Here is a 20,615-nt window from a genome sequence, read left to right as displayed (position 1 = left end):
CGCCTCAGTTTCCGAATGCTTCATCTAAACTTCCCCCTTCATCTCAGACTTCTTTCTTTAGTTCCTACCCCACATGTCCCAACTCCTACTTAAGTGAAATCCCAACTTAGATGACAGGCACTTCAAACGAACTGAACTCATCACGGATGCATTTCTCACACTCCCTAAGAAGAACAAGACTTCTTTCCTTTTCTCGTGTTCTGGGTTTCGAGAACAGAACACTTTCCCCATCACCTGGACACCATCCCTGGCTTCTCCCTCTTCTTCACCCTCTACAGCACCAACACCTGCCGCTTGGATCCTCTGAGGGCCCCCTCCACCCTGTTCCCCACCCTCCCAACCACCACACTTATTTTATCATTTCTTGATGGAATTACTACAAAATCTCGGGTTTGGTTTTTCTGCCTCTAGTTTTGGCTCTCCACCAGTCCGTCATTCACAGGCTGCCAGCGATCCCTTTCAAATGGAGAACCGATCACGTCACTGACCCAAATCCTTCTCATTACCTTCAAGATACAAATCTCACTCCTTTGGTCCTTTCTGATTTAATGCATATCTGCCTCCCAGCTTCACTTCCTTCTATGCTCTTCTATTAAGTGGCCTCTGCTCCTGCCACAGTGGACTCCTACTCAGAGTTGTTCTCTCGTGCCCCTGTGCCTTTGCCCGGGAAGACCTCACACATAATCCATCTGGTCATCTCCTATTCCCTTGTGGAGAGCAACCCCCGAGAAGTACCTGGCATATTATGGATGCTCAGTAAGTTTGCTGTATGCCTGCAGTAACTAGCACCTCCATTTAAGAAGTTCTCTACAATATGCAAGGTATTTTCACTCCTATCTATAAATGACATGTCACGGATTTTGATTTTCACAACTTGACTGTTAAACAATCCCTGCAGATCTTGTTATTACCAGTTTCCAATGAGGAAATAATAGCTCCTGACTTTCCAAAGTGGCATAGCTAGAAATTAATGTGATCACCCCTGACTAAAAGCTTGTCTTGTGTTATTATTCTACTTAAATTATCAGGTTGATACTGAAAACCCACCATGAGCTAAAAGGAGTACTGGACTTAGTTCCTAAAATAGTTAATCTAATTAGAGGCACAGACCCATGCACATAAAATGGCAGAAAACTACAGGAGAGTAGAGTTGGGGCTAGGTGCCCAACTGGGTAGTGTCCCCAGTAGGAGAGAGCAGTGCATTTTGTGGGCATTGACCAAATCCTGGAAGACTTTGCAGATGCGGGGGCAGCAACATGGTCCTGCAGCCCAATTATACTAAGAATGAGTACAATGTTGAAAGAGCATTCCTGGAGTCCAACAATTTGAATGCAGATCATTCCAGATCTGGAGGCCACACAAGAAACAAGGCAAAAATGGACATTCGTTTTCTACCCTGACTGAACTCCTTGTAAATTTCAGAAAGTAGTGGTGAAAAAGAGAGAAAAAAGTACCCTCACTCCAGCAAAACAAAAAGCAAACAAAAATCCAGTAACAGAAACAAAAACTTCCTCTGACTTAGGATAGTAAGTCTAGGAAACACACAGTCATTTGTTTCTCTTTCTTTCTTTCTTTTTAAATCATCCTACTCGCATTAAATAATATTAGCTTTCTACTGCAATTATTTTTATTTTGAAACCTGATGTGGCTAAAAGACTTAAGTAAGAAAAAGAAAGGCTAGGTCTGTTCCTTCACTGCTACCTTATTCCCTGGTCAGAGTGGTTCGGTTTACTACTCTAGTTAAGCACCAGCAAAGTAAATAATGTAATAATTCTACCCAGTCTGATGAACTTAGAGACCTTTTTAAAAATCCGGACTTTATCATTTTTACCAACCACCTGTAACCGCCTAAATATGCCAATGAAAATAAAAAGAAAACACATGGTGGGAAATCCCCCAAAGGAGCAACCAATACCTTTGACATTCATCTCAACCCCTACCCCATGAGCAACATTCTGTCCTCAGGATAGCTCCTCCAGTAAGAAAGCATATCCCTTTATCTCAAGCACTTTCTCGAACACTCTTCTCCGTCAACAGACAAGCACAAATACACGGTACCAGCTGCTTGAGGGAGAAGAGAAACTGAATGTTGTCCTTAAACATGTTAGTACCTTCCCCCACTTCTACCCCTCAACCAGTCATTTCTTCCATAAACACACTATCCCCGAAAATCCAATATTGCTTTCCACAGTTGCCAGTTACCTATTACCTGAAATATTTCAATGCCAGACTTCCTCAATGTCAAGTTTATTGCTACTGATAAAACCATTCTTCTACACTGCTAAGTTTAAAATACCAACATATACCTCCACTTTTCAACCTTAAAATCTGCATGCAACAACCAAATTCTTGAGTCCTTTTAACTTCAGCGTGGAGACTGGAGAGAGACAACATTGTTCCCTTGTTCTTTTTTAAATACAAATGCTGAATCCTTTACTGTTTGAGAAAATAAAACCCTATCTCTTTTACATGTTAATAAAGACCAGGTTTTTATCACTAACTTGTCACTTTGATTATGGCATCACTAATGAGCACCATTATGTTTCTTGGATGAAAAGACCAACTCACAATTTTGCTAAAGGTACGGAAAACTCGAGTCTGAAAACACTGTTCTACAGAAGTGCTGTTGATCTTAGATGCTGTTTGTCTAAAAAGGTACCCCCTGCCCTAAGTTTCAGGAACAGGTAATTAAGGTGCCGTGAAGTGTTTACTTTCTAAATTTGTTGTTACTTCAATATTTTAGCTGATGAATTATGAGTTCAGTATATATCACACTGCTTGTCAATATCCACACATAAACCTTCTTGCTTTGACAAGTAATCTGAAAAGGCCCTCTACAGTCCAGGAGGGGAAGCCCAGTTCGGTGGAACATAATAAATGTCCGTTTCCATCACAGAATATATGCTTCTCAGGTTCAATTAACCTCTGAACGATTCTCTTTCTACCAGGAAAGTAATTTTCCTTGGTGTCCTTGTCATCTATGGAGTGGAAATCTCTCTAGTGGCGAAGAATGAGTAATCGCTTGCATGACCCAAAAAGGGCTCTTCTCATCATTTCCCTCAAGTGCTGTCTAGAGCAGCGGGAGGAACTGATGGAGGGGCCATCATCTCCAGACATGAGCACCAAATCAGTCCTGCACTTCCCACCCGCCTACTCTTTTCCTCCTCAATCCTTTCCTTCTCTCTCCTCCATTTTTCTTTCCTCCTTAAGGCCCGTGTTTCTTAAGCTAGATCTCTCTCCCGGTGGTTTGCATTTTTACAACCCACCAGACTCAATCTCTTGCGATCCTCAAAGCTTCCTTAAAGCATGACCGGCACGTATTTCAACAGCCAATTATTATGATGGGATTGTATGGGCTAATGTTACAGTTTAGCAGCCCTACAAAGTTTTGGTACAAAATACGTGGGCTGACTCCACAGCTGAACCGAAAACGGGGAGGATGGAAATAAACAAAACACACACACACACACACACACACACTCCAACCGGAAAGATCCAACCCAGGCCCACTGCCTGAAATGTGATACTCGGGATGACAGTGCAATGTGGGGCAACGGAATGCTCCCGGGTTTCAGGATTCAGGAGACGCATTTGGCCCACTGCCGCCGACAGAAGAGGCTTTCTTTTGCTTTCTGAGCCTCCCATAAACGCCGCCCGAGCGACCACCCTCCCGGGGCCTGGCCGACGCCCTGGCTGCCGAGGGATAGCCCTGCTGGGAGGGCTGGGGTGCGAAGGGTCGCTCCCGCCGCCGACACGCGGACTCCGGGAGGTAGTGGCGGGGAGGCGGCCTCTGCTGGGGCCGTTTCGGGGGTCGGGGCGGGGTCGCCCTCGGCCAACCGGCGGGCAGCGGGGCTCCCCAAGGCGGCGGGGGCGCGCCGAGCCCGGGCGACCGCAACAGGTGCGCCGCGGCCGCCTACCCGCCCCTCCCGCGGCCCGGCCGGCCTTTACCTGCAGCGGCGGCTCCCGAGTCCGGGGCGGGAGGCCCGGGCCCGACCGCCCTTCCCCGCCCGGCAGGCCGAGCTCGCCGGACGCACGGACTGGCGGACCGACGGACGCCTCGGGACGGCGACGGAGGGGGGCCCGTGCCCCCGCCCCAAAGGCCCGGGCTCAGGCCCCCGCCGGGGGCGCGAGGGCTGCCGGGGAGGCCGCGACCGCCCGACCGGGCCTCAGGGACAGAGTCTTCAGCCGACGACCCGGCCACCACCCTCGTTCCCAGTCCCCGGCGACGCGCGGGCCCTCACGCTCGCCCGCGTTTCCTCGCGGCTTTTGGTCCCTCCCTCTCGCCGTCCTTCTGGCCCCTCCTCCTCGCCCTCCGGGTTGTCAAGGCAACCCGAGCGACGCCTGCCGCGGACGAGAGGCGTTAGGAGGGGCGGCGGCGGCGCCAGGAGGGGCGGCGGCGGCGCCGGGGGCTCGGCCCTTGGGGGCCCGGGAGCAGCTGACCATGGAGCCCCAGAGTAAGGGGGTCGGGCCGGGCGGGCCGGAACCTCCCGGGAGCAGGGGGGCGCCCCGCGCGCGGTCCGCGGGCTGTAACGCTTCTGACGCGGAAGCACGGTTCTCCCGCTCGCTCTCCTCTCTCCCGGAGCGGGGAGACGGGCCCAAAGCTGCCCGGCGCGTCCGGCGGGGTCCGGGCGCCGAGGGGGTCCGCGGGGAGCCGGAGGGACGCGGGAGCTCGGGACTGAGTCCCCGAGGCGCCAGAGCCCCCGCCGTGCGCTTTCCTGAAATGACCCGCGGGCAAATCCGTGCGCGTGTACGGACCCTCGTCGCTGTAGCTTGGCCCATTCATTGTCCAGAGCCGCCCCGCTTCCACGACGTCAGCCGCTGGACCAGCCACGAGGCTGGGGCTCGAATGTCTGAGCGAGACCCCGTCCAGTCCCCACTCCGCAGTGTGATTTAAGGCAGAAAACAACAACAAACCAGAAAACAAAACCGCTCTGTCCCGGGCGCGTTTGGTTCATTGCTAGAGGCTGTACGAGCAAAGACACTCCAAATATGAATATAGATCGATCGATCGACCTATCTGTAATGTTCCTGTTTCCCACATTGTTTGGCAAAACGTGGGCCATCTGGAGTTGAGAGCGAATATGCGCTCTAACTTAACTGGGTTCCCCCCCCCCCCCCCCCCCCCGCTCCCAAAGCTCTCTAGGCCTGTAGGACCCTGTCCGAGTTTTCCAATACCGTCTTATTGCTCCTTTTGTTCTCAAAATGATAACAGTGTTGTCTGTAAAGACTTAGAAGATCTTAAGCTGATGCAGTTTAACTCTCAAAACCAAGTCGGCTTTTCTTGGACAATTTGAGAAATGGAAGTACTCAGATCCAATCCATTCTCTGGGGAAAATGCTGGCATTTTAAAGGGTCGTTAGTTTTGGGCAAGAAGGCTTTATAAAGGCTTTTTTCCTTCCTTTTAACTCATTTGCTGATGAGAACCTTACAAGTTGTGAGTTATAGTTGCTTGAGTTGAATGTATACACTATCCTGCTGTTTGCATTATAACTCGATATTATTACAGCCTTTTTAGTGCAGTGGATGGCGCGTCAGTCTCATAACTCTTTGTATTCTACATCTTATCCAATTTGTTGAAAGAAACTATAACTTACGACAGTCTCCTGTCAAACTGATGCCAGACTGTGTATGTTTTCTGTTAATGGAAGAAAGAGGTGAAATATCTTGCAGAAACAGCAACTTTATTCCTTCAGACTGTTATTGTTTAAATGTGTTAAGTATAGATTTTGACTAATTCTGTGCTCGCTGTCTTTATCCACTCACCCATTCATAGTATCTGTTGTGTTCCAGACACTGTTCTAGAGATGGGGGTGGCACAATGAATAGGATAGTGTTAGTTTGGGCCATCCCAGGAAAACCCTGCAGAGACTTGCCCAAGAACAACCCACACCTCTCTCAGGTCTGAGATTGGGAGGGAGGAGACAGAAGTCTTCCAGGAGGAAGTAAGAGGAGGCCTGCAGAATGACCTTGATTTCGGCTCAGTCATCATCTCAGGGTTCTGAAATCGAGACCCAGGATGGGCTCCACACTGGGCATGGAGTCTGCTTGAGATTTTCTCTCTCCCTCTGCTCCTCCCGTCCCTGCTCCCTCTTAAAAAAAAAAAAGAAAAGAAAAGAAAAAAGTATCATGCATAGGAATTACATGTTTATATCCCATCGCATTGGGTTTTGAAGTGGAAAATTTTTGTTAATTCATGCCTGGGAGACAACTCCACATAGTCTTAAATGCTTTTATCAATTTAATCTCAAGTGATCCAAACAATCACCAGTTATCTTAGGAATTTTTTTAAAAGATTTTATTATGAAGAAATCTCTACGTCTAATGTGGGGCTTGAGCTCACAACCCCAAGATTAAGAGTCTCATGGTCTACCAACTGAGCCAGCCAGATGCCCCCGGAAATTCTTTCACAGTCTAATGAGCACTATTTTGGATAAATATTTACTAAATCATTCACTGTTAGTAAATATTTAGAGGATACCATTAAGTGATTTTTAAGGTCCCTTTTAACTTCAAAATTCATATCCAACCTTCAAAATTCAGATTTTACCTGAAACCGACGTTATTTCATTCTCTCAAAAATACTGACGAACACTAGATATGATATTAACAAGAATTATAATTATCTATAACTAGTGTTATCATTATATTATTAATGGTATATTGTGATACCAATATTTTCTAACACATTGTAAGCCTGGTGTTTACCTTTTGTTAGTGACGGGTTTCAAAGAACATTTTACAACTGTAGTTGAACATATCATCAGTGAATTGATTGGAAGGAAGAATCCTTCTTAATTGCTTTAAGGATTAGACATATACCCAAGGAAAACACCAAGGAACCGCTAGAGTCAGTCTTATCCATTCTGTTTCCACACACTTAGGTTTCCATTACTTTTAGGAATGACCTTTATAAATGGAGTCATTAAAATCCAATAAACATAAACCTTCAGACCTCACAGCAGGCTCATACTCTGGCTATAGGCAGAGAACAGGGCTACCACTATTTTACAGAATAATAATAAATCAATGAGCCAAGAAATGACTCCCCAGGGAAAGGGCAAATTAAGTAAGTTCACAACCTTGGGCTGTTCAGAGTGATTTTGGCTTTAATTATTTTCTTTCTAAACTAACTATACTATTGGAAAGATAACATACAAAACAACATGGAAAATATACATCAAAAAATTGTTTGGTTTTTGTTTTTAGAAAATATTTAAGTTCAACAGTACTGTCTCTTCCATAATTTCTTAGTGAATGACAATGCCAAGGGGTAACTTTGGGGGCCATTACCCTCTCTCTCATGATCTTTCCCTAGCTCACCAAATCACCCTAAGCAAACACACAATCTGGGTGTAAAAACTATGAATCAAATGCAACACCAAAGTAAGCCCCAGCTCCCACTTAGAACTCTATTGCTGCTTATTCTCTCTATAAAAAATCTAGGTCTAGTTTAGACCAGGCAGCCATTGGCTGCGCCACCCCCCGCCCCGCACAGCTTAGAAAGGAATACCAAATGGGGATCCAAGTTCCAATGACTCAGAGCGTGAGGCATTCGCTTAAAGGACTGAAGCCTTTCTCCAAACCTGTTTTTCTACTGGTTTTCCCATCTTTGTTAGGATTCTACCATCTCCCCGGCTATTCCAGCTGGAAATCAGAGTCATCCTTCCCTCCTCTCCTCCACTCCCTCCCGCTTGTCTTACCCCACCCACCAGCACGCCTGTGTATTCCACCCTCCAAATACTGTCATCACTGGGACTCCAAGCCACCATCTTGTTTAAGCCATGGTTGGAGGCTCTACTGATTTCTGCAGTTCGTGTCCCCTGCCACATCTGTTTTCCACCTGGAAGCCAGAGTGACCTTTTCACAATAACATATTACATCATGTTCCTCCTCTGCCAAAGGCCCTTCGAGTTCTCATAATGGTCTAGTTGCCTCTTCAAACTTACCAGGTGTGTGATCTTAGATAATTACGCTTCAAATGATGGTCTTTTTTTTTTTCCTTAAGATTTATTTATTTATTTGAGACAGACTGACAGAGCACAAGCAGAGGGAGAGGGAGACTTCCCGCCGAACGGAGAGCCTGACATGGGGCTCCATTCCAGGACCCTGGGATCATGACCTGAGCTAAAGGCAGACACTTAACTGATGGAGCCACCCAGACACCCCAAGTGTATGGGTCTTTTAGTCCCTTAAGCATATTAAACTCCTTTAAGGACAGTGAGTCTTTGCGCCAGCTTTTTCCCTCCTGTTCGGGCAGATCTGACTCAATACCCTCTGGTCTTAGTTGAAAGGTTCCCCGCCATTGAGTCCTACACTTAGACTCTAAAGTAGGTTGTGCCCTCCTTCCTCACGTCATTCAGATCTTTGCATTTTTCTCTTAGCAGTGATGACAATTCGCACTTCCTTTGTTAATTAAAAAAAAATCTATTTTCGCCACCAGATGGTAGTGTTGTAGAAAAGGGCCTGTCTGCCCTTTTGGCCCTAGAGCCTGACCGATGGGAGAGACGTAAGCCCCAAACAAGCATTGACTGAATGGATGGTACTGCCTCATCTCATGTTATTTCTTTGAGAATGGGGCATCCTTAAAATCAGAAGCCATTTTGTCCTACAACAGGAAGGGCTGCGTACTGGTGAAATCTCAAGTGCCTCTTGTGGAGTGTGCTTCAGGTCAAGTTCATTGAACTCAGGTGCTTACACCTGTTAGCTAGATTACAAACACGGCATTGCTTTTTAGTAGGCTTAATGAGATGTTTTATCCATTTTATCCAAAACAATTAAGGAGGGGCACCTGGGTGGCTCAGTTGTTAAGCATCTGCCTTTGGCTCAGGTCATGATCCCCTGGTCCTGGGATCATGTCCTGCATGGCTCCCTGCACAGTGGGGAGCTTGCTTCTCCCTCTACTCCTCCCCCCTACTTGTGATCTCTCTCCCTCTTGCTCTCTCTCTCTCTCCCTCTGATAAATAAATAAAATCTTTTTAAAAAAATGAGTAGGCAAGTAATCTTATTTTTGAGACCAAAGGCTCACTAGATCATAGCTCCAACAAAATCTTTGCACTACCATGGAATACTCAGCTTTAGTAACCCGATAGACTGGTAGGAATTTAAGAGTAATTATGTAAGCCCAGGAATGTTTTAAAAATATCTGCAGTTTTTTTCTCAAGTAGTCTTAGCCCCTAAAGAATATTAATTCTAATAATTATAATTGAAATATTATCATTAAGAAATAAATGCTTATATAAGTCAAGTTCAAAACTTTAAAAAAAATTTCAAAGCAACATCGTTTAAATAGATAGTTTCACCTCCCCATCAAAATACGAAAATTCATTGCGCTCCTGACCTCCGGATGCTCCGCCAGCCCCAGAAAGGGGCAAAACGCCTGGACGATTGCAGCTGTGTCTCACCAGAAGCTCACATTCACCTCAGCATTATTCCTAGACCAAGTCCATTCCTGGTAACTTGGATTTTACCTCTGGATGGGAAAAGGAAGCACTGTTAAGACATGCTTCCCTGGGAGGACCTGCCCAACCACCCCGGGAGCTGAGCTAGCCAATCAGACGGAAGGAAGGGTTTGGGCACACCAGCAGCATCCAAGAATGCCTGAATGACTCAGTAAGGTCAGAAGGTGGTGTGAACGCCTCAACAAGTAAACAACTCACAATGCAAGAAATGTTCTTGCATTTCTGTGCTCACAGAGCTGGCTGGCAAGCCAGGGCCAGAGATGCTTATCCGTGGGGTTCTCCAGTCTGTGGTCTGGGGGCATTTTTCCCCTGCGAGGCAGAAGGAAGGGAGGAGGCATTCCTTTCTCTAAGACCCCAGGTGCCAGTTCCTTCTGCTGTGTGCTTCCTCCTTCCAGGCTGTCAGGGACCCTTCTCTAGCCTCGTCTTCTCGGGAGTGTCCTCTCTTCCTCAGACTCTCTGCCTCCATGGGTCCGTCCAGAGCGCACTCCCCGCCTGTCTGCCTGTCTGTCCATGAAAACAAATTTTTGGACATCACCGTCTCTTAGAAACTTTGCCTTTTTACCATCCTCCAGCCCAAATCAGAGTTACTGTCTGCGTTTAATTAGTACGTTTATTATTCTAACAAGCTGTAATCAGTATGTATTCATCCATTCCACTCTCCCATTAAAAGTTAACTTGAATTGGATTAAGAGTTTAAACATAAGATCTGAAATTTTAAAACCCCTGTTAGAAAAACAGGGTGAAAGCTCCTTGACATTTGTCTTGGCCAAGGTTTCTCAGATGTGACGCTAAAAACACAAGTAACAAAAGCAAAACCAACAAGTGGGTCTACATCAAACTAAAAAGCTTCTGTACGCTGAAAGAAACAACAAAATAAAAAGGCAAACTACAGATGAGAGAAAATATTTACAAATCATCTATCTGATAAGGGGTTACTATCCAAACTACGCAAGGAACGCATACTACTCAACAGCAATAATAAAAGTAACAATCACCATCATCATCACCATCGTCACCATCTAATTAAAAATTAGGCAGAGGACCTGAACAGACATTTCCCCAAAAAGCCACTGACAGACCTTACTTTTCAAAAGTTTACATTTACCCCCACTTGGCTTTTATGACAGACCTATATTAGTACCTGTTTTTTTCTAATCAAAAATGGAATTGGGGAACCCCCGGTGGCTCTAACTCTTGGTTTCGGCTCAAGTCACGATCTCAGGGTCTTGAAATCACGCCCTGCGTCGGGCTCAGTGCTCAGCGGGGAATCTGCTCGGCCCTCTGCTCCAGCCCCCGCAGCCTCTCATTCTCTCTCTCTGTCTCAAATGAATAAAATAAACCCTTAAAAAAAAAAAAATAGCGTTCTCCGTGGTTTTGCCGCGAGCCCTTACAGCGGCCGCGCACCCCATGCAGGGAGAGTGGCGCCGCCCAGTGCCCAACCTGGGAACCACACCGCGCGTCGCCACATCCTGCCGCCAGAGCCCTGAGCAGTCTGTGAGCGTCGGTGCCTCATCTTGATTTATTTGGGGCATCTGTTAGCAATCTGTTAGCAAGGTGTGTCCTTGGGTACCCGAAAAGCCTAAGAGAGGTTATTTTTTGGGCCCGAGAATGCTAAAAAAAAAAAAGAAGTTTTCCATGTAAATTAATGGCAACTGCTGCCATTAATTTGCTAATTTTTGTGGAAAAACACCAGTTCTGTTTGTGATAGTTTTCACAGGAACGTTCTATTCCAGATAGCTGGGGAAAGCTGTGTACGAGTGGCCAAAATGTACACAAAAAGATGCTCAATATCACTAATCATCAGAGACATGTAGACCAAAACTACAATGAGCTAACACGTCAGACCTGTTAGAATGGTTATAACCAAAAAGAGAAGAGATAACAGGCATTGGCAAGCACGTGGAGGGAGAATCCTGGTGCACTGTCAGCGGGAATGCAAACATTAGCACAGCTGCTATAGAAACCAGTGTGGAGGGGCTCCAAAAACTGAAAAATAAAACTACCATGTGATCCACCAATCTCACTTCGGGGGATATATCTGAAGGAAATGAAGTCAGGATCTTGAAGAGATATCTGCACTCCCACATTGCAGCATTTTTCACAATAGCCAAGAGAGATAGATATATCTATGTGTAGATATCTACCTACCTATCTATCTATCTATAATATACTTATATAGATACACAGTGGAAAGCCACAAGAAAGAAGGAAATCTTCCCTTTGTGGCAATACGGATGCATGCATAGGACATCATGCAAAGCGAAATAAGCCAAAGAGAGAAAGACAAACACTGAATGGTTATGATCTCTCTTATATGTGCCAACCAAACAAGTGGAACTTAGAGAAACAGTAAGTGGAATGCCAGGCAGCTGCCAGGGACTGGGAATTGAGGGAAATGGGGAAACACCAGAGAGTACAAATTTTGAGTTACAAGATGAGTGAGTTCTGGGAATCTAATGTACATGGTGACTAAAGTTAGCAATTCTGTATTTGAAAGTCACTAACAGAATAGATCTTAAATGTTCTTACCATATGCATAAAAATTAATTATGTGAGCTCATAGAGGTGTTAACCAACCTATTGTAATTATTTTCTAATACATAAGTGTATCAAATCATCAGGTTGGACACCTTAAATCTATACAATGTTCTGGGTCAATGTATCTCAGTAAAGCTGGGGGTGGGAGTGGGAAGCCAGGAGCTCCTCGTTGTTTTCTTTCCTGAAGCTCTCTAGAGCACTTGGAAGAAAACAACTAACTCTATTACACTACTCACTTTAAAAAAAAAATATTTCATTTATTTATTTGACAGACAGAGATCACAAGTAGGCAGAGGGGCAGGCAAAGAGAAAGGGGGAAGCAGGCTCTCTGTTGAGCAGAGAGCCAGATGTGGGTCTCAATCCCAGGACCCTGAGATCATGACCCTAGCCAAAGGCAGAGCCCCAACCAACTGAGCCATGCAGGCGCCCCTACAACTACTCACATTTACTAAAGAGTTCTAAGACAGCAGCGGGTGGTTTTCCTTGCCTTGTGTAGTGTTTGGTGATTGGGATCTAGTTTATGTTTTAAGTAAGTTTTTGCCACTGTAAGCAATGGACTAGCAGTGTCCCCTTTACCGATGGGGGTCAGTAATGCTTTCAATCAGACTGGAGAATCAATTCCAGATAACTCAGTATCAATTCAGAAAACTCATCCTAAAGTTTCTGTTCTTTTGCTCTGATTCTGTATTAATATTTGTATCAATTAGTGTTTAATTAGAAAAAGCAAAACCGTTGTGGGTGATACAGTATGTGTTTTCCTAAAATGTTCATTTGTGGTCATTTGTTATGCAGCAATAGAAAACAAGTATGTGGCTTCATATAGTTTCTGCAGGTCAAGATTTCAGGAATACTGTAGCTGAGAGCTTCTGTTTTGGGTTGTAGTCCTCATGCTGGCCAGAGCTTCGGCCTCCTAGCGGCTTGACCGAGGCTGGAGGATCTGATTTCAAGATGGCGTACGCAAGTGGTGGCAAGTTGGTACTGGATATTAGTGGGAGAGCTCAGTAACGAAGCACATTAATTTCTCTGAAGGGTTGCCTGAGTGTCCTCACAGCTTGGTGGTAGGTTTTACCCAGAGTGAATGAGCTCAGAGAAAGGAAGGTGGAAGCTGCATTGTCTTTTATAATCTGGCTTTGGATGTCACACTCTTGTCATTTGCCTTAATTACACAGGCCAGCCCTATTCAGGACAAGAGAGCCTGAGAGAGGGCTCTGCAAGGTGGGAATAGCAGGAGGTGAGAACTGTTGCTGACTAGACACTATAGCACTTGTCAATGGTACCACTCAAAGAACCAGCTTTTAGATTTTTGTATTTTCTCCATTATGCATTTGTTGTCTATTTCATTGATTTCTGCTTTTATCTTCATTGTTTCCATCTCGTAAGTTTTCTGTTCCTTTTTTATTTATTTTTTTTTTAAGTCTTTGAGAGGGATACCTGGGTGGCTGTTGGTTGAACATCTGCCTTCTGCTTGGGTCATGATCCTAGGGTCCTGGGACAGAGCCCCAGGTCAGGCTACCTGTTCTGTGGGGCATCTGCTTGTCCCTCTCCCTCTGCCATGGCTCATGCGCGCTCCTTTTCTCTCTCAAATAAAGAAAATCTTTAAAATAGTCTTTGAGGGACACCTGGGTGGCTCAGTGGGTTAAGCCTCTGCCTTTGGCTCAGGTCATGATCTAAGGGTCCTAGGATCGAGCCCTGCATCGGGCTCTCTGCTGAGCAGGGAGCCTGTTTCCTCCTCTCTCTCTGCCTGCCTCTTTGCTCACTTGTGATCTTTGTCTGTTGAATAAATAAACAAAATCTTTTATTTTTAAACAATTTTTTAAAATTTTTTTATTTTTTATAAACATTAAATAACAAAATCTTTAAAAAAAAGTCTTTGAGATGGATACTAACATCATTGTTTTTCAGCCTACTTTTGCAAACATGTGCATGTAAGACTCTGAATTGCCTTCTAAGCTCAGATTTAACTGTATTCCACAAGGTGTGTGTGTGTGTGTGTGTGTGTGAAGTTGTATTAAAGTATGACATATGCCAAAGAAAGTACACAGTATTAAGTATACAGGTTGATGAGTTGTCTCAAAGTAAACACACCCGTAACTAGCGCCCAGATCAGGAGACGGATGACCATTAGTTACTTCAAAGCCTGGACCTCATAATACTGCCAGGATTTCTGGCAGTATTATGTTCAAGTCTGATCATTCCAACACCCGACATTCCAAAGTTCATGTCTGATCATTCCAACACCCGAATCCTTTACAGAGAGGGGAAGAGAGCGAGCGAGCGAGAGCGCGCGCCCACGAGCTGGGAAGGTGGCAGAGGAGAGGGAGACGCGGCCTCCCTTTTCAAGATCACTTTTAATTTTTATTTATTTATGGAGTGCACACACAGGTGCAGGAGTAGGGGGTTCGGGACGGGGGAGGGGAAAGGGAAGGGGAGAGAGAGAATGTTAAGCAGATTCCTGCCGAGCACTGAGCCTGCTGATCTCAGGACCTTGGCCTCGCTGAGCCACAATCCAGAGTCAGACCCTTAATCCGCGGAGCCACCCAGGCGCCTCTTTAAGAAATCTTTTATACAGAGTAACAGGAACAATTTAGCCAGCACGGTGAGCTCTAAGAGACATGAAGTAGCTACCGAAGTCTCACTTGTGGTGGGCAGAGGGAGAATACTGTGGCTCAGTGTTCTGTGAGTTCTGAGAAAGCGGCTGATACAGGAATCTGGGGGACTCACAGCCTGCGGCCTGGGAAACGTCCTGTACGTCCCAGGGCTCTCTGAGCGGCGCTCTGTGGCCCGCGTCACAAGCCACCTCTGCCTCTTTCACCGTTGAAGCCTAAATATGACAAGATTCAGGACAAAACTTCCCAGTTTACTTCAGGAATGCAGTTGAGAGTGTCTGAGTTCAGGGACCACGTGACTCAGAAGAACGTTGCACTTTGAGCACTTGGCTGCTCTCTCCTTCCAGAAGACTGTCCGTCACCGGCTCTGGTGGGGTAAGACATGCAGAGACCTACAGCGGCCTTCTGTGGCTCCGCTCCTTGGAATGACAATGTTTCAGGGTTAGTTTGTCCCCCTGTGAACTGTGAGGAGGGCTTTGCAGATCTTTTTATTTTAATTAATTAATTAATTTGACAGAGAGCAAAAGGGAGCACAAGCATGGGGAATGGGAGAGGGAGAAAGAGGCCGCCTGCTGAGCAGGGAGTCGGATACGAGGACCCTGGCATCATGACCTGAGCCTGAGGCAGTTGCTTAACGGCTGAGCCACACAGGCGCCCCTAGATCTTTAAAACAATAGCAGTTCTGGGGCACATGGGGGCCTCAGTTCATTATGTCTGCCTTCAGCTCAAGTCATGATCCTAGGATCCTGGGATCATGTCCGCCCCTGCTCAGTGGGGGAGCCTGCTTCTCCCTCTGCTCGCTGCTCCCCTGCTTGTGCTCGTGCTCTCTCGCTGTCTCTCTCTGACAAATACATAAAGTGAAAAGAAAAAAAAAGAATAAGAGTTCTGTTCAAGATTGGACAGAGTCCCCTTGGGCACTATAGTTACATAAAGATGCGACTTGTCTTAAGTTTATGCTCTCTGTTGCACATCTGTACATGTGCATATGTAGAACGGAAGCATAAACATAGACACACGTACTTTCTCTTTGGAAATTTTTCAGAGCTGTAGAGTAGCTCAAAGTCATACAGTGAATGCCTCCATGCCCTTCACACAGATGTGACTGTTCACACTTTGCCACTCTTGTTTTCTGCCTTTCTCTCTCCTGCCCACACACTCACACACTCACAAATGTACACAAGCACATTTATTTGCTGAACCCTTTGAAAGTGACGCACAATGACACCATGGTCCCAAATACTTCAGCATCTTTCTCCTCTAAGAACCAGGACATTTTCTTCTGTAACCACGTACTACTAATACACCCCAACAGTTAACATTGGTCTAGTAATATTACCTAATACGTAATCCCTAGCCGTTTTTTCCCAGTTGTCTTAATGATGTCCTTTATGGTTTTTTCTTTTGTTTTAAAAGCTTGGGACCCTCTTCAGGATTATATGTGGCATCGAGAGGTCATAGTCCTTCAGTCTCCTTTAATGTGGATAGTCTCTATTTTTTTTCTTTCATGGCACTGCTATTTCTTTTTCTTTTTAAAAGATTTTATTTGTTCATTTGACAGAGAGTCACAGTGAGAGAGAAAACACAGGCAGGGGAGTGGGAGTGGGAAAGCAGACTCCTCGCTGAGCACGGAGCCTGACATGGAGCTTGATCCCAGGACGCTGGGATCATGACCATAAAGCGTCAAAGGCAGACGCTTTAACAACTGAGCCACCCAGGCGCCCTGTGACACGGATATTTCTGAAGTGGCCAGGCCAGATGTCTTACAGAAGTTTCCATGCTGGATTTGTCTGATTGTTTGCTTCCTGATGTTTGAAGTCCGATATTTTTACAAGGGGTGTGATATCACACAGATGATGCTGTTTCTTTTTTGTTGCATCTTACCAGCAGGCACTTGATGTCCCTTCTGTATTTTGATACAATGTCACTGCTGCCACTGAAAAAGAAGAGACAAATGTTCTGGTATGAAGTGTAGTTAAGAGTTGGGGAACCTGGAAAGAAGAAGACTCGTTTCTCACGGCTGTCAGGACTAGTGCTACAGAGCCACAGCGTCATGCTTCCTTCCACTGATAGAGGGCGGCAGGACGATGAACATGAACGATGTGCCCCTCAAAGACGTGTCCTCCTAGCAGAAGAGAGAAGCTAACACGTATGAGAGAATCTTCCAGTGTGAAGAGAGAGAACATTTCCGCTTAGGACTAGAACACAGATGTGAGCATGGCAGGGATAGTCAATCAGAGGCTTGGTAATGGAGGCAAACCCCACTCTTCATATTTCTGTTTTCACTGCTTCCAGGGATATACTTATGATTCTACTTAGGCCTATTTCCTTCTTGCCTTGCACGTCCACTATAGTCACTCACGTTTTTATTGCCTCATGTTTACTCACCAGAGCCTTGCCCTCCACTGCTCCGCACTCTCTGTGGTGGCCTGCTTCCAAGATGGCTCCCCATGAACCCTCTGCCTCCTGGTGTTCTCACCTGTACCCTGCCTTGGTCTGTGTGACCAGTGACATATGGCAGAGGTGACACATCACTTCCAAGATTAGATTATGAAAGCCTGGGGCTCCTGCCTGGGGCTGGCCTTCAATCTCTCTCTGGTTCCCTTCCTCCCTTGCTCCCTCTTTTTCTCCTCCTTGGATTACCCGTCAGTGGTCATGACATCAGGTCATCGACACACTCAAGCATCCTATGGAATGGCCTACATAGCAAGGAACGGAGGCCAAGTACAGGCTTGCAGGTGGATTCCCCAGCCTCATCCAAGCCTTGAGATGACAGCTGCCCCAGCTGTCAACTTGACCGCAACCTCTAAAGAGACTGTGACTCACCCAGCTAAGCTATTCCCAGATCCCCGACCCCCAAAGCTGAGACAATTGTGGGTACTTGTCATTTTAAGCCACTAAGTCTTGGGATCATTTGTTGTGTAGCCTTGGAATCAGACACCATTTTGTATTTGTTGCTGTGAAACTTGGCCTTTCTGACCCCAAGATCAGCATGGATCTCCCCCTATTATAACTCCTTTTGTGCTGCTTTCTCCTCTTTCTAGACTATTATTTTCTGGTTTTAGATAAGTAATATAGTTACAAATTTCAAAAATAAAAAGTTATAACAGAGTATATGCAGACAAGTTTCATTCTTGTAATCCTGCTGCTCAGTTCCTGCCTTGCAGGCAACCACCTTCTTTGCTCCTGATAGATCATTCCCGGGAGAGCTTAAATATTATATATACAAGTCAATTACATGTACTACATTCCTGTCTCTGTTCTGTATTTTGCTTTTCTCACCTAACCTTATATTTTGCTTTCTTTTTACTACATGAGTTTTCTCCTATTTTAAACACCTGCGTAATATCCCATGGTAGGTTTGCTATTGTTTATTTAACCCGTCCACAACTGATAGGCCGTTTGTTTTCAGTCTCTTACTACTGAGGGAGGGTGAGTAGAAGATGTCTGATATTCCTAATCTCCTGAACCTGTGAGTGTGTCGCCTCCTAGGGCAAAGGGAGCTTTGCAGCTGTGATTAAGTTAAGGGTCGCGATGATGATGCTGCTGTATGATCCAGGTGGCCTCTGTGTAATCAATCATGAATCCTTTTTAAAAAGGGAGGCAAGAACATCAGTCTGGAGGGGGCTATGAGCAGAATTTGGAGTGTTAGGAAGGTTGGAATCCAAGAATGTGGGAAGACTTTAGAAGCTGGGAAAGTCCCGGAAATGTCCTTTCCCCTAGAACCTCCAGAAAGAACAAGACTTTGATTTCAGCTCGGCAAGACTTACTGTGAACTTTGGACCTCCAGAACTGTAAGATAATGAATTTGTGTTGTTTCAAGCGGCTGTGTTCATGGGAACTGGTTACGACAACCATAGGGAACTGGTATGGCTATTATCACAAACAATGATAAAGTTGTATTAAATTATCTTGTATTTTGGACATTCTGCATTTTGTGCAAGTATTTTTGCAGAATAAATTCCTAGATGTGGCATGGGCCGAAGGCAGTGTTGGGTTTGGTTAATCCTCACTTCCAATGGTAATATTTGTGAGAACAACTTTCCCAGCCTCTCCAAAGAGTGGGTAACCAAACTTTGGATTTGTAGGGTTTTAGGGTTTTTAGGGTTTTAGGGTTTTTCAGTTGCTAAATAGTAATTGCTAAACAGTAATCTTTTGAGTGAGCTAATTGTTATTCCTTATCTGCACACCATTTTAGAATCTCCTTCAGAGTTGGGACTAAGTCCTTGTTTCTATTTATTCCACATTGTTTGCCTGCCTCCCTTCTACTACTTTCTAGAGAGTGAGTTCTCCCCATAAAGTGGTAAAGGGATACATATCCAAAGGCATCCATTCTTCTTCTTCTTTTTTTTTTTTTTTAAAGATTATTTATTTATTTATTTGGCAGAGAGAAATGACAAGTACCCTGAGAGGCAGGCAGAGAGAGAGAGAAGGAAGCAGGCTCCCTGCTGAGCAGAGAGCCCGATGCGGGACTCGATCCCAGGACCCTGAGATCATGACCTGAGCCGAAGGCAGCGGCCTAACCCACTGAGCCACCCAGGCACCCCAAAGGCATCCATTCTTCTTAAGAGTGGGTAAGAAATCTTATGTAGGATCCATTTCATCCATGTACATAACCATCAAATTTTAGTTATAAAAATGCTTCGTTTTGGATAAAAACATCCTAATTGTAATCATTGATAAGGGTTAAGGAATGGTTGCCTGGCATGCTTGTCCTGCCTTTTTTCCCCCCTAATGTTTGATGGATCTAAGGTGGGATCAAGAAAACACGTGGCCAAAGAACACGTGGCCTTGCCTTGCCCCTGTTGCCCCAGACAGCTACTGCAGAGCTTTTCCATTAAGGGCAACACAATCCAGGCTCCTGGAGGTAGCCAGTCCTTACTGATTATGTGCTCAGGAGCAAAAACTTGCTTGTGTCCTATTTAAGGACTAACAGCTGCACCACAAACTGTAACCTTGTGCCTTTCCAGCGAAGAATGAAACATATGTAGAACCTTCCACCACCTTCCTTCTCTTACCTTCAGAGTGGTTACACCTCCATTCCTTGTGTTTTCTTCTTTCTTAGCATTGCCAACATCTTTTTTGAGAGCTTAAAACTTCAGGGAAAAGAAAAAGTTACCACTTTCCTGGACACATTGGAGACTTCTAGTTTTTTAAAATTCGTTTCTTTTGTTTGTAATGTAGCCTGGTGGGTTTGGAATCTAATTAAAAAAAATTATTTGGTAAAAGTTCTAACCTTTTTAATCACTTAGCTGTTAGCTAAAACTTAATACGTAGTGTTCAGTTTCCAAGCCAAACAGTATACACATTCAGAGTTTTCAAACCTTCTAAGAAACCACAAAGCTTCAGTTTAATAAGACCTGGAAATACAAAACATATCTATTGCCAATGATCCCAGTTATAAAAATTCTTTGGTTACTGACAAGGGTATAAGATGATGAAGGCTTTTAAGAAAAATATGTGACTTCTGTCTTCTTGCTGTTCAGAATTGGTGATAATTAACAAGCATCCAACAAATAACTTTGAAGATAGACTCATGGGTCTCCATCCTTTTCTGACCGTGTGTCTGCATTTTGACGGTCTCTCATTCTGCTAAACTTGAGCCCTTTAGCCGTCTGCCAAAAGGAGGGTGTATTTGTCCAAGGCCTGGCACTTGACACGTTTCCCTCCTCGCTAATCAGCAGCGGGATAGTATCTTGATGACACAGGAGTAGTGAGTCAGGCTGGTTAGCCAGAGTCAGGATGGTTTGTTCCAGCTGTTTCTGCCAAAGCCATCCCTCTGGTAAGCATCCTTGCCACCACTAATTCCAAAGGGCCTCTGTTTACTTTGAATTCCTTCTAGATAAAAGTGAACCAATTTACAAAAATGTGATAATGCTACCAACACTTAAATTACCATTAGAGCTCCTATTTTGAAACTTCCTACATACCCATTACAGTGTGGGGACAGTACTCTTTTCCCTCAGGAAAACAGCCTCTATGGTCAGTGTGTTTTTCTCCCAGCACTGAATATGTA

At 45.1% G+C, this 20,615-nt stretch overlaps 2 protein-coding genes across 3 annotated transcripts in view; one reads left to right on the top strand and one right to left on the bottom strand.

The window, feature by feature from the left end:
* The window catches only part of DHX32 (DEAH-box helicase 32 (putative)), a 56,620-nt gene extending 47,136 nt beyond the window's left edge, over positions 1-9,484 (bottom strand). Inside the window, exon 1 of one of the 2 annotated variants that reach the window (XM_004751735.3) lies at positions 9,338-9,484. The gene's annotated coding sequence lies outside the window, so the exon portion shown is untranslated. Of the gene's footprint in view, positions 1-3,948; positions 4,086-9,337 lie in introns of those variants that run through there. The other variant, XM_045068599.1, reaches the window with a different exon arrangement.
* FANK1 (fibronectin type III and ankyrin repeat domains 1) overlaps positions 3,533-20,615 on the top strand; it is a 102,896-nt gene continuing 85,813 nt past the window's right edge. The window contains exons 1-2 of the mRNA XM_045068872.1: positions 3,533-3,545; positions 3,770-4,454. Of these exons, the coding sequence (XP_044924807.1) occupies positions 3,533-3,545; positions 3,770-4,454 (698 nt within the window). The remainder of the gene's footprint in view (positions 3,546-3,769; positions 4,455-20,615) is intronic.

This window comes from Mustela putorius, unplaced genomic scaffold (genome assembly GCF_011764305.1).
Source record: "Mustela putorius furo isolate JIRA1106 unplaced genomic scaffold, ASM1176430v1.1 tig00003909_pilon_pilon_pilon, whole genome shotgun sequence".
NCBI classification, from domain to species: domain Eukaryota; kingdom Metazoa; phylum Chordata; class Mammalia; order Carnivora; family Mustelidae; genus Mustela; species Mustela putorius.
This window is presented reverse-complemented; position numbering and strand designations above follow the sequence as displayed.